Below are 12,650 nucleotides of genomic sequence, written 5' to 3'. Positions count from 1 at the left end.
ACCCCATCACTGGTTCCAACCCCAGCACTACCAAAAAAAAGGGCATAAATTTGGAAAACATTAAGTAATATAAATTAAAGAATAAAAAAAATTAAAAGTATTCAACATTCCACTAATCAAGAGATAAGCACTGCCAACACGTTAGTACAAGTCTTTTAAAAACAACTACCAATGCATATGTCCTATTTTGTTCAAGACTAGACTTGTCTGGAACTCACTATGTAGTCCAAGCTGGCCTCAAATTTGCGGTAAGGTTCCCATCTCAGCCTTCTGAGTGCTAGGATTACAAGGTGTGAGCCATAATTCCAAGCTCCATGCCAACATTCTTATAAGCAAATATATCCACACATATCAAACATTTCAAGGAGAAAAAGCACTGTTCTGAATCAACTTGTATGTTATCTCTAACTCTCCAATTCCTAATATTTAAAAAAAAATTTTTTTCCAGAGCTGAGGACCAAACCCAGGACCTTGAGCTTAAAATTAAAATTTTAATAATGTATATATTCCTCCTACTCCAAATGTCAGAAAATCAGAAACAACAGAAAACAAACTTTCGGGCACCAAAATCTTTTAAGCCCTACAGATGTACAGGCACATGGCGGTGCTTTAACACTCGGTCACCAGCCCTTCACCTGTTTCTTCGGCCAGCCCCTCCCCCCAGCCTGTCTCTAGCCTCATCTCCACATTCCTCCTTTACAGCAATGAAACCACAAAGGTTGGTACAGGAGAGCTGCATGCAGAGGACCCGAGTTTCTTTCCCAGCACCCAGGACTAGTGCCTCACCACTACTTACACCTCTTCTGACTTCTCTATACATGTGTCACAAATGCAAGAGAAAGCGAGGCTGGGAGAGAGATTTAAACCCAAAAACTCCTGCAAAGCTGCCCTTACTCCACAGCTCTGGAACTTTTACTTACCCACAAACTGAAACAGAATTGCTTTGTTATGTTTGGTTCTAGAATGATTCTAGGCTGGCCCAACATTGCCGCAACATGGTAATAACAGTATCAGTATTACAGAGCACGGATGCCAAGTATCTGAAAATTAAATGCTCTTACTTCTAATTACTTTTCTAATGGTGTAATTTATTTATAATTATTCATAAATTAGATACTGACACTAACAAGCTAAATGTTTTCCTTCAAATAAATGTAAGCAAAAAATTTCCCCCTAGATTACAATGGAATTTTATCTTCAAACAAACAAACCTAACAACCTACCAGATATTAAACTGACATAACTCCCTGGGCAGTGGCAGCCCACACCTTTAATCCCAGCACTTGGGAGGCAGAGGCAGCTGGATCTCTGGGTGTTTGAGGCCAGCCTGGTCTAGAGAGTATGTTCCAGGACAGCCAGGGCTAAAGAGAAACCCTGTCTCAAAAAAACAAAACAAACAAACAAACAAAAAAATAGATCCCACAGTGTAAGATAAATATTTGTGTCACAGCAAATAAAAAATTTACATGAACTTTGGAAATCAATCTTAAAGCAGAAACTGAGTACAAGAGACCTGGTGCATGCCAGTGTGTAATCTACTTCCTTATGAAGAAATTACAGCTGGATCCAATTTATTAAGAGGCCATCATGTCCCAGTTTCTTTACTGACAATGTAAGTCCTAACACAGGACTTTCAGCTTCTAAACGCTAATTTAACAAAGTCTGGGTTGGAGAGATAGCTCAGAAGTCAAGAGCATCAGCTGCTCTTGCAGAGAACTCAGGTCCTGTTCCCAGCTGCCACAGGGCAACTCACAGCCATCAGTAATTCCCTCTTCTGATCTACAAGGGCACCAGGCACACGTGTGGTACACAGACATACTTGCAGGCAAAATGCTCACACACATAAAATAAAACAAATAAATCTAAAATTCAAAAAAATCAAAAACTAAGTGTGTTAAATAAGCAGACTTCCTTTCTTTGCAGAAATGTACCTGTAAAGCAAACCCTGCTGAGACTCACAGAAGTCACTGGCCATCTGTCTGAGTCTATTGGGCAATTCTAAAAAAATAAGCAAACCCCAAAAGCCATATTAAGAGGTTGAGGAAGGAGGATCTTGGGCCTGGTCTCAACAAAACACTTAATGACTACAAGAAGGCATGATCTGTGGGCTACTTACGACAGTACAAAGCCCCTTCCCTCTCTGGTAATGATGTCAATCAAAGGCAGCCTATGTGTATACGTAAAGACTTTCTATAGCATATCTTCCATTAACAAATAATTCAAGCAACTAGGAATCCCTCTGTCCCTTTCCTGAAATGTCATGTAAAAAAAAATGACACAATAACATGTTTTAACAAAAGAGTTTTGCAAGGCTAAAGCAAGAAGGCTCAATTGGTAAAGGCACTTGTCATACAAGCCTGGAGACGGGAATGAATCCTCAAAACCCACATAAAGGTGGAAGGAGAGAACCTACTCCACAGCTACCCCCAACCTTCACATGCATGCTTCCCACACATATCATACATGCATACAAAAATAATTTTTAAAGTTTTAAAGATAGTTTTACATGGTATGTTACTAGAAATGCTACTGACCTGCAGATATCCTGATTCCAACATGACATAACTAAAATGTAAAGAGGCTACTTACTGCCATACCAGCATGGTAACTTGTGCCACAAGCAATAAGAATCAGCCGCCGACACCGCTGGATCTCCTTAATGTGATCTTTCAAACCTCCCAAATTCACTGAAATTGAGATGTGTGTATATAATTATTTAGGAAAGAACCATATAAAACAGGCAATCCTTTTCATAAGTATTCACTGTCAATCTGAAAAATCAGTACCACTGTTTTAAGCAATTCATATTCCTTTTTGGAAGAATATTTTGCTGTAGTTATGTAAATTAACAGTGCACAACTTAATTGGCCCCTCACCAAATCTGCTCTCACCTCACTAAACCACCAAGGAGTCAAACAGGCATTGATTCACTTCAAGTCACTTTCCATCCCTCTCTGAGATGAAAAGTTACCTCCAAGGAAAAACTATAGCAACAGAACCAGCAGATCTGCTAGCACTGAAAGCTGGATTTGGAAAGAAGACAACAACAGGGGCATAAGGAAGTTTCCAGAATGATAGAGCTGTTCTATTTCTTGACTCTGTTGAGTCATGATTATGACTGTTACAAAGTTCTGTCAAAACCCAGAATCTTATTAGGAAGCTGAGGCAATGGAGCCATTTGATACTAGTAATTCAAGACCAGCCTAGGCAGCATAGCAAGATCCTATCTTAGAAAAAATTAAACAGAATGTTAGATTTAGAATGATGAATTTGGGGCTGGAGAGATGGCTCAGAGGTCAAGAAGACTTGCTGCTCTTCCACAGGACTTGGGTTCAGTGCCCAGGACCCACAAAGCAGCTACAACTGTCTGTAACTCCAGTCCCAGAGGATCTGACATCCTCTAACACCAGGCATGCACATGTACACGATGTATATACCTACATTCAGGCAAAACATGCGTACACATAAAATAAATAAATCTATTTTTTAAAAATGATGAATTTGGGTAGGTGAAATGACTTAGCAAGTAAAGGCCCTTGCTGCCAAGCCTGATGACCTGAATTCTACTTCCAGGACCCACATGATAGAAGGAGAGAACCAACTCCTACAAACTGTCCTCTGACCTCTACCTGCATGCCATGACACATGTGCCTACATATATACATAAAACAAATCAAAGTAAGAAAATAATTGATAAATGTATGGGTGGAAAGATAGGTTAATCCATAAAGTGCTTGCCATACAAGCATGAGTTTGATCCCCAGAATCCATGTAAAAAGCTGGGCATGATGGGATGTGCTTATAATCCCAGCACCAGGGAGAGAGACAGAAGGATCCCTGGGGCTCACTGCCAGCCAGACTAGCCTAATCCACAAATGCCAAGTCTCAGTGACAGAACCAACCCCAATAAACAAACAAAAACAAAACAAAGTGGAATAAACCTGAGAAACAACAGCCAAGGTTGGCCTCTGGCTTCCACATAAGCTTGTGCACAGAAGTACACACACACACACACACACACACACACACACACACACACACACACACACACACCTAACTGTGGGCATGTACAATCACACATACAAAATGATTATATTCATTATGTCTAATTATACTTCAGTAAAGCTACCTAAAAAACTATCTTGATTATGTTTATTTCTACAAACTCCAAACTATGGTGATACATTTTTCTAAAAATACTTCTTGTCTTCAATGAGACTAAATTACTGCCAGACCCTACAGCCAAATTAATAATATGCATTAAGATCATTTAAGACTCTACATTCAACCTGCTATCCTACTGTATGCTCAGCCTGCTCAACCTGCCTTTAAGAGAACATTACCAACATTAATATGCCTTGGATTTCTCATGCAATCAGCTTTTACAACTTAAGCTAAATGCACAGTTTTGATCTTAATTATGTACTTTGCATGCCCCTGACCCAGAATAATGCATGTGGGCTGTGGTAATCATTTGCCAAAAGCAGCAAACAGGTTGAACACAAGCTTAAACAAAAAACACATAAATGTTGGAAGCAACGTGTGCATACAGATCTGTTTGAGGTTCTGAGGGCTGTTCTGGGTCAGTAATTTCTTCCCTTGTAAAACTCAAAGAATTTTATAAAGAATCCCTCATTTCTTTCCCATACCATGTTTTCTGGGTTGTTCAATATAGAGCAAAGCTCTAACACGGAACAGCACAACACACACATAGATCAGGCACAACAGAGAAGCAACAGTGACAGACGGATCACTCAATCCGTTGGTAGAATAGACATGCTACCAACATGCCGGTAACCATGAGTGGAAGACACAAGGAGAGAAGCAGAGATTTCAGATTTGAGCTCTTTCTTGGTCAAACTACTCCAAGAGGAAGTTTCAGTTCTTATTCCTTAATGCAACACTGATGCATTTTGCGCCCCACCCCCAGGTTTCTTTAATGTGGTATCAATGTACCAACACTGTAGTACTGTTTGAATACAAGCCCACTCTTCTCTCAGGCTTTGTCACTGCCACCTACCCAACTGCTCCAGTTCCAATGTTGGCATTTCCTGGATTGCTTAAACACCCCCATCTCTGCCCACCTACCATATCCCTCTACTGAAATCCCTTTGGATCATCATCTCTCTGAAGATGATGACAGCAACATTCTCTCATCTCTCTCTTTTTTAATTGCCAAAACAGGCTGGAGATGGTTCAATGGGTAGTGTTTGCTGTGTAAGCATGAGGACCTTATTTTGGATCTCTAGCACTCACATAAAAGGCTGGGCATAAAAATGGGTGCCTGTAATCCCAGCATTAAGAAGGTGGAGACAGGCAAATTCCAACATTAGGAAGCTCAATGACCAGCCAATCTAACCAATTAGTGAGCTCCAGGTTCAGTATAGATACCTTATGTCAAAAATAAGGTGGAAGGCAACTGAGGAAAACACTCGACATTGACCTGTGACATCTACATGTCATTCTCTTCCCTTAACAAACAAATCCTTTTCCACAAATCCATTGAGCACTGTTTTCTGGTCCTCCCTGAGTCTCCCTGCTCACATCAATATGGGTCTTCATTGTCTTGCTCCTGTCTCTCCCCTGGATCCCCCTCTTTCTCTTTTCATTGTGTCCCAGACAGATCAACATCCTACTGATATCTTCATAACCCAGGCTCTCACTCCTTCCGTACCCTGGAGACTGGCACCCAGTCTTTTAAAGCTCTTCAGTTCTTTAACAGAAGCACCTCCACTACCGCTCTCCCCTCCACCTCCTCAGGATAGCTCCTCTCCCTTCTCTTATAGCTCTTCAAATACTGATCTGGAACACACCCTAGAATTCATAAACAGCCTCCTAATGGCTTTCCCACCAATGCCCTTAGCTAGTGCTCTTCTAGCCAGCTGAATGTTCCCATCTATCATCTAGTTATTTATATCTTCCATTCTTCCTTCATCCCAACATCCCTTTCCACAAACAGACTCATTCTTCATATTTCCTAAATTCAATATTAAACTTTAAACATTTTCTAGTGCTAGGATCATATTTTACTTTTCTTGAAATTGTTAATATATATTGATCTCCTTTACACATGATTAAACTATTTTGTTAAAGATTTATTAATTATGTATACAGTGTTCTGTGTGCATGTATGCCTGCAGGCCAGAAGAGTGCACCAGATCTCATTACAGATGGTTGTGAGCCACCATGTGGTTGTGGGGATTGAACTCAGGACCTCTGGAAGAGCAGCCAGTGAGCCATCTCTGAGCCATCTCTCCACACCCACATGATTAAAATACTGAGGGCAAGACTACATCAGAAACTTTACTATAGTCTACTCCTATGACATGAATTGAAGACTAAGCATCTATGGCCATAAGATGTCTGTAAGCTCCTGTATGTTCTAAACTAGTGTTGCACTTTGACTTCTACCTTAAACATGGAGTAAGGTGCAAACATCATGAAAGACCTCTGCAGAAGTTCATGTTTTTGCTTACGTAAGAAAGAAACCCAGGAGCTAAAGAAATGACTCAGTGGTTAAGAGCACCTGCTGTTCTTACAGAAGACTTGGGTTCTGTTCCGAGGACCCACATGATGGCTCACAATTATATGCAACTCCAGTTCCAGAGGATCTGACATCCTCTTATAACCTCCAAGAACACCAGGCACACATACATACATGTAGCCAAAGCTCTCATACACATAAAACAAATAAATCTGAAGGAAAAAATTCAGAAGGAAATCTAGCCTGGCTGATTCATGCAACCTGAGCAAGCAGACAGGTTCTTTTCAGAATCCACAATGTTCAAGACATGCAAAGAACTATCCCTGACAGCCACAGCAGGACCCCAGTATGTGACAGTCACTCCCTTTTACCATTTTAAATATGCCATTCAGTGGGACTACATACATTCACTGTTGGGCCCTCACTACTATCCAACTCTACAACTTTTCATCATTTCCAGGGGAAACTACCTAAGAAATAAATCATGGCTCTCCACCATCACCCCAGCACCTGGTAACCATCAGCCCACTTCTGTTTCTGAGTCTGACTACTGTGACTCCACCCTGAGGTGCAACCACACTTTCATGTCTGGCAATCCCAGCTGTTCCATAGATCTACACAAAGAACAAGAAACTTTCCAGTTGCTAATGGCACTCCTACAAGAGACTGGGGTAAAGAAGTAGTAAGTTCCATTACCAGTATAGTCATCAAAATTGACTCTTCCTCTCATTGTGTTCACAACAGATTCTGGCTGCTCAAAAATTTCTTTCTGCATAAATGAACTAAAGTTGCCTACAAAAATAGAAATTACATAGTTAAAACAACAGTAAATGAGCTAAAGGATATGAAATCTAGACACAATCAAGTCTATCACATTTCAACATAATCGTGATAGATGAAACAAAAGGTCATGCAATAAAGAAATCAGGTTAACTTCCTAGAAGTTGCAGGAGTGTTTACTCTACATGAAAATGAACAAGGAAGAAAGCCACTTGTATTGACTTAGTAGCTAAAATGCATAGTTACACAAAAACGGGCATAAGATCATTTCTGAGTCAAATTTAAGTTCAAGCTCATCAAGCTATCCTTTACTATGTCAACTGTGAAAATTACTTACTTACAAGTAAGAACAGTATGTACTTCCTGGTATGGATTATAGTATAGCTCATGGGACTTTGCTGACAGTAGTTCTACAATATAATTCCTACTACAACCCAATCAGAAAGGAGAATAAAAATCCTAACCGTTAATGGCAGTACACATTATGTAGGGTACACTCATATCAGGTACTGTTCTAAGAGCTTTATTCAGATCAGCCTTCTTGATCTTTAACACAACCTTAATGAGATGGATTCTATTTTTCCCTCTTAATACATGAGAAGGCTGAAGCACAGAGAGAATACAAGAATAGTACTGAACAGAGCGTGAGCAATGTTCACCCTTAGATAGCATCTTTAAACATGTGGTACTATCTCCTTTTTACAAAGTTAAAAACAAACCATGACTTAGTTTGAAGAACTATTCTAAGACTAGCAGATAATTTCTAGAGACAACCCTTTTCCTGGGTTAAGCATCCACTCATCATATGGAAGCTTCATAAGCAGGGCAGGAAGTAGAATGCTTCCTTTCTTTAAGCATCTCAAGTCCTAACATCACAAGATACTTACCCTTCATGATCTGCTGGAGTTCCATCTGGAGGGTTTGCACAGCTCGGCCAGGATGGTCTCCTGCAGTTCGTTTAATTCGATGGATGGAAAGACGGCCATCCACCACTGCTGCAACATCGTCATCTTCGAGAAAGATGACACGATTGGTGTGCTCTATCACAGCACTACAAAATAGTCAAGGAGATGTTATCATCAATAACCAAGGATCACTGTCACCAAGAAGGCTATCATTAGAACACCAGACCAAGCTCAAACGCCAAGTCTCATCTTACACCACATGTTAACTGCCAATGCCTTCACTTCCTTCAGAGCCATACTGAGGATGTGGTCATTATGTAAGTAATAATAATAATAAAGTAAACCTTTGTACAGCAACCTAACCAATTAGAAAAACCAGAGGGCATGGCTATTTCCACCTCATTCCAGCTCTCACCAAGCCTGACATTTTAACCCCTATTTCTGAACAGTTCCATGTCACTGTCTCTGATGAACACAAGCTGCCACCAGCTCTTTGGCTGGCTTCTGAAACACCCTCCTAACTACCCACTACTTCTCTTACCTCTCTACCTGTTCTCCTTTTCTGTTCAAGACAACATCAAAAGGTAATGCTAATCAAAAATTTTCCTTCACCCAACAAATCACTTTTCAGCTCCCGCTGGCTCTCAGGAAAACTTCAAATTATCTCAATGTCCCATCGAGCATCCTCTCTTCTACTAGGCAGTTTGATTCGTTTGAGTGAGTCACCTGCACAGGGAATGTTCTCCCCCTAGCCCTTCACCTAATTAGCTCCTGACCATCTGTCCCTTAGCTCAGTTGGAGCTTCATTCCCTTAAAAAAGATCTACTCATGAGGGATTAAATGATCTTGTTAAAGGCAAGTGTTATCTCCTCTGTTATGGCAGAGCAAACAGTATTTTTATCCCATCATTCTCCTGAGACTAGCAGATGGCATTGCTCAATAAACATTAAGAAAGAATTAGCCAGGCGGTGGTGGCACACGCCTGGAATCCCAGCACTCGGGAGGCAGAGGCAGGCAGATCTCTGTGAGTTCGAGGCTAGCCTGGTCTACAAAGCGAATTCCAGGAAAGGCGCAAAGCTACACAGAGAAACCCTGTCTCGAAAAACAAAAAGGAAAGAAAGAAAGAAAGAATCAAAAGCAAATATGCTCCTGCAGTTTCTACTCTAGTCATGACTATCAACTCTCTGCAGCAAACCCACTTAATGACAGCAAATACAAGTTTGCAAAATCTAAAAAACAGGAAAGTCTGTTTCTCACTCGGATAATAGACTCTCAGAAGTACTAAGTGGTACAATTTTCTCATTCTTATTCCCTCTTATTTTTCAGTCCCAGTGAATGAACCAGGTATCTGAAAGGTTCTATTTTACCCTACTCCTACAGTATTCAAAATACCAATGCCTCTAAATATCCCACTGCATTTCCTCTTAAATTTCAGTCTTCCTCTGTAAAAGAATTATGCTGCAAGTCAACTCTAAATGTAAGGCTAAAATGTCCACATGAGAACTAAACTACAGTATCTCAGCAACTGTAACTGCTAGAAAAGCCATCCCTCCTCCTATAATACTTGGGTACACCTCTTTGAAATGAAACAAAACAAAAAGACAAATACTCCAAAGTAAATACATTAGAATAGGTGTCTAAGAATATATTTGTTTTCGTAAAGTGACCAACATGCTTTGAAATGGTAGAAACGGTGTTCTTATTGTCCCATGTCTCACAAGGTGACCTCTAATCTCCCAACTAAGAGAATTCTGGAGCTAAGACATCATTAGTAGTAGACTGCTTGCTTGGCATACAGGAGTCAGAGGTTCTATTCTTAGCACCTAGACTTTTGCAAATACATTCATGGTATGGAGAAGTTTTCCTAAAAATGATCTTGACTCAATGAAGGAAGCTCACCTTGCATCAGAAGCAAAGTAATATTCAACTGCCTTTTCCTCAACAGGGAAAAGGCATGTCGTGCTGTCCACACGGGAGAGATTGCAGCTTCCTTTCTTGTCTTTGCCTAGAGCACAGAGATAACATAAAATTAGCAAGAAAATCATGCTACAATTTAGAAACAGGCATACCTGTTCATAAAGTCAACACCAAAAAGAAGAAAGAGCAACACAAACAAACTCAGTAGTTCTCAAATTTGAGGTTGCTCTCTGGCTTTCCATGCAATAAGGCAGTAAGGAAAGACAGGAAGGGCAGTGAGACAGAGCTACAAAGGCTGTGTGGCAGACAACAGTGCTGCATGGTGGACTCTACAATGTCAATTCTTTTCAGGTAGAAAAGGATTTATTGATAATAACTTAAAAATCTAGAGGCTGCAGGGCTAGAAAAATGGCTCAGAGATTATGGTGGTTTGAATAGGTCTGGCATTCACAGACTCATGTGTTTGAATGCTTTGTCCTTAGGGGGTTGACACTATTAGGAGGTGTGACCTTGTTGGAGTAGGTGTGACTTTGTTGGAAGTGAGTCACTAGGTTGGTGGACTTTGATGTCTCAGAAGCTCAAGCCAATTCTCTGCCTGTGATCCAAATGTAGAACTCTCAGCTCCTTCTCCAACACCATGTCTGCCTGAATGCTGCCATGCTCCCTGCCAGATGATGATGGACTAATCCTCTAAAACTGTAAGTCAGCTCCAATTGAATGTTTTCCTTTATAAGAGTTGCTGTATACGTCAGGAGGTGGTGGCACACGCCTTTAATCCCAGCCCTCCGAAGGCAGAGCCAGGCGGATCTCTGTGAGTTCGAGGCCAGCCTGGTCTACAGAGCAAGATCCAGGAGAGGTACCAAAACAATACAGGGAAACCTTGTCTCGGGGAAAAGAAAAAAAAAAAAAAAAAAACAGTTAAAAAAGAGTTGCTGTGGTCATAGTGTCTCATTACAGCAACAGAAACCATAAGACAAAAATAAAGAGCACTCGTTGCTACTGCAAAAGGACCCAAGTTTGGCTCAGCACCCGTATGGTGGCTCACATCTGTCCATAACTCCAATTTCAAAGGATCAGACTCACTCTTCTGCCTCCCTGGGGACACTTGTGATACACATACATACATGCAGGCAAAACATTCATACATATAAAATAAAATGTTTAAATTAAAAAAAAACATAATCAATATGGTGCAATGAAAAATAAAGGCAGACTAGTGCCAAGCTAATTTTTTTAATAAACTCTCTTGAGATTTTAACAGCAAGTAAATATAGCAAGTCAAGCCTAGAAGTGCTGGGGGTTTCCTCCTGTACGCTGTGAAAATGTGCTGCTCTGACTGGTGGATAAATACAGCAAGTCAAGCCTAGAAGTGCTGGGGGTGTCCTCCTGTACGCTGTGAATATGTGCTGCTCTGACTGGTGGATAAAGAAAGCTGTTTGGCCAATGGCAAGGCAGAATAAGATTAGGTGGGACACTCCTACTGAAGAGATGGAAGAAGAAAGAAGAGTGAGAGGAGACGCCAGCCTGCCACCCAAAGAGCAACAAGATGCCAGCAGACCAGTAAAGTCACGGCTACATGGCAACATACAGATTAACAGAAATGGGTTAAGTTATAAGAGCTAGCTAGCAAGAAGCCTAACCCATAGACCATAAAGTTTGTAAATAATATAAGCCTCTGTGTGTTTACTTGGGACCAAGTGGCTACAGGACATGGGTTGGAGAGATTTGTCCTGACTGCAGGGAAGGGCAAGACCAGAGAAACTTCCAGCTACATAGAATACTCAATTAAAATCAAAGCAAAGGGGGCTGATGAGATGGCTCAGCAGGTAAAGGCACTAGCCACTAAGCCTGAAGACCTAAGTTCAATCCCCAGGTCCTACATGGTGGAAGGAGAATACTTACTCCCACAATCTATCCTCTGACTGCCACACAGCATATATACACACATTCATGACTACATAAATGTAATTAAAAAGCAAAGCACATGCCACTTTAACCAGGACATGCGATAAATATGGCACCTACTCCTAGTCACAGGAAATGTTATAAGCCAAGAATCTCTCCTGTTTCAGTAGTGCATTTTTAGTATCTTTTTAATCCTAGTACTTTATTCATCAGTAATAATTGTTTTTCTTTTTCTTTTTTGCTAATTCACAAATAACACAGATGTGAGGAAGGATGCTGGTAAGACAAATTCTCTAAGTTAAAGCCATGCTTGTAGTCCTAGTACCTGGGAGATCAGAAGCAGGAAGATTAGTTCAAAGCCAGTTTCAGCTACATAGTTTGAGGCCAAACTGGGCTACCAGGAACAGCTACGTCCTTTCTCAAAAGCCAGAGCATAGTAGAGCTTTATAAACCAAGGGCAGAATATCCACAGAATACCACAAGTTACTTGTAAACATCCATATCTTAGCCTCTAAAATGTATGTACAATGACTAGATAATTATTCTTAGAAGTATATGTCCAAAGGTCTATCTGTGGTTATCTAGAATGATTTAAGCATGAAACCAAAAAGTACTTCCCAGTCAAACTCAAAAGCAGAGAAAGAAACTTCAAAACAGAA

General features: G+C 40.6%; 1 protein-coding gene across 1 annotated transcript in view; it reads right to left on the bottom strand.

Moving 5' to 3' along the window:
• Nucleotides 1–12,650, bottom strand: part of Gfpt1 (glutamine--fructose-6-phosphate transaminase 1) — a 52,237-nt gene that overhangs the window by 16,622 nt on the left and 22,965 nt on the right. Inside the window, exons 9-12 of the mRNA XM_036181010.1 lie at nucleotides 10,069–10,174; nucleotides 8,152–8,315; nucleotides 7,181–7,276; nucleotides 2,590–2,687 (exon numbers count right to left, since the gene is read on the bottom strand). Coding sequence (XP_036036903.1) covers nucleotides 2,590–2,687; nucleotides 7,181–7,276; nucleotides 8,152–8,315; nucleotides 10,069–10,174 — 464 coding nt within the window. The remainder of the gene's footprint in view (nucleotides 1–2,589; nucleotides 2,688–7,180; nucleotides 7,277–8,151; nucleotides 8,316–10,068; nucleotides 10,175–12,650) is intronic.

This window comes from Onychomys torridus, chromosome 3 (genome assembly GCF_903995425.1).
Source record: "Onychomys torridus chromosome 3, mOncTor1.1, whole genome shotgun sequence".
NCBI lineage: Eukaryota > Metazoa > Chordata > Mammalia > Rodentia > Cricetidae > Onychomys > Onychomys torridus.
Note: the sequence above shows the minus strand (reverse complement) of the source record. Positions and strands in the feature narration are given on the sequence as shown.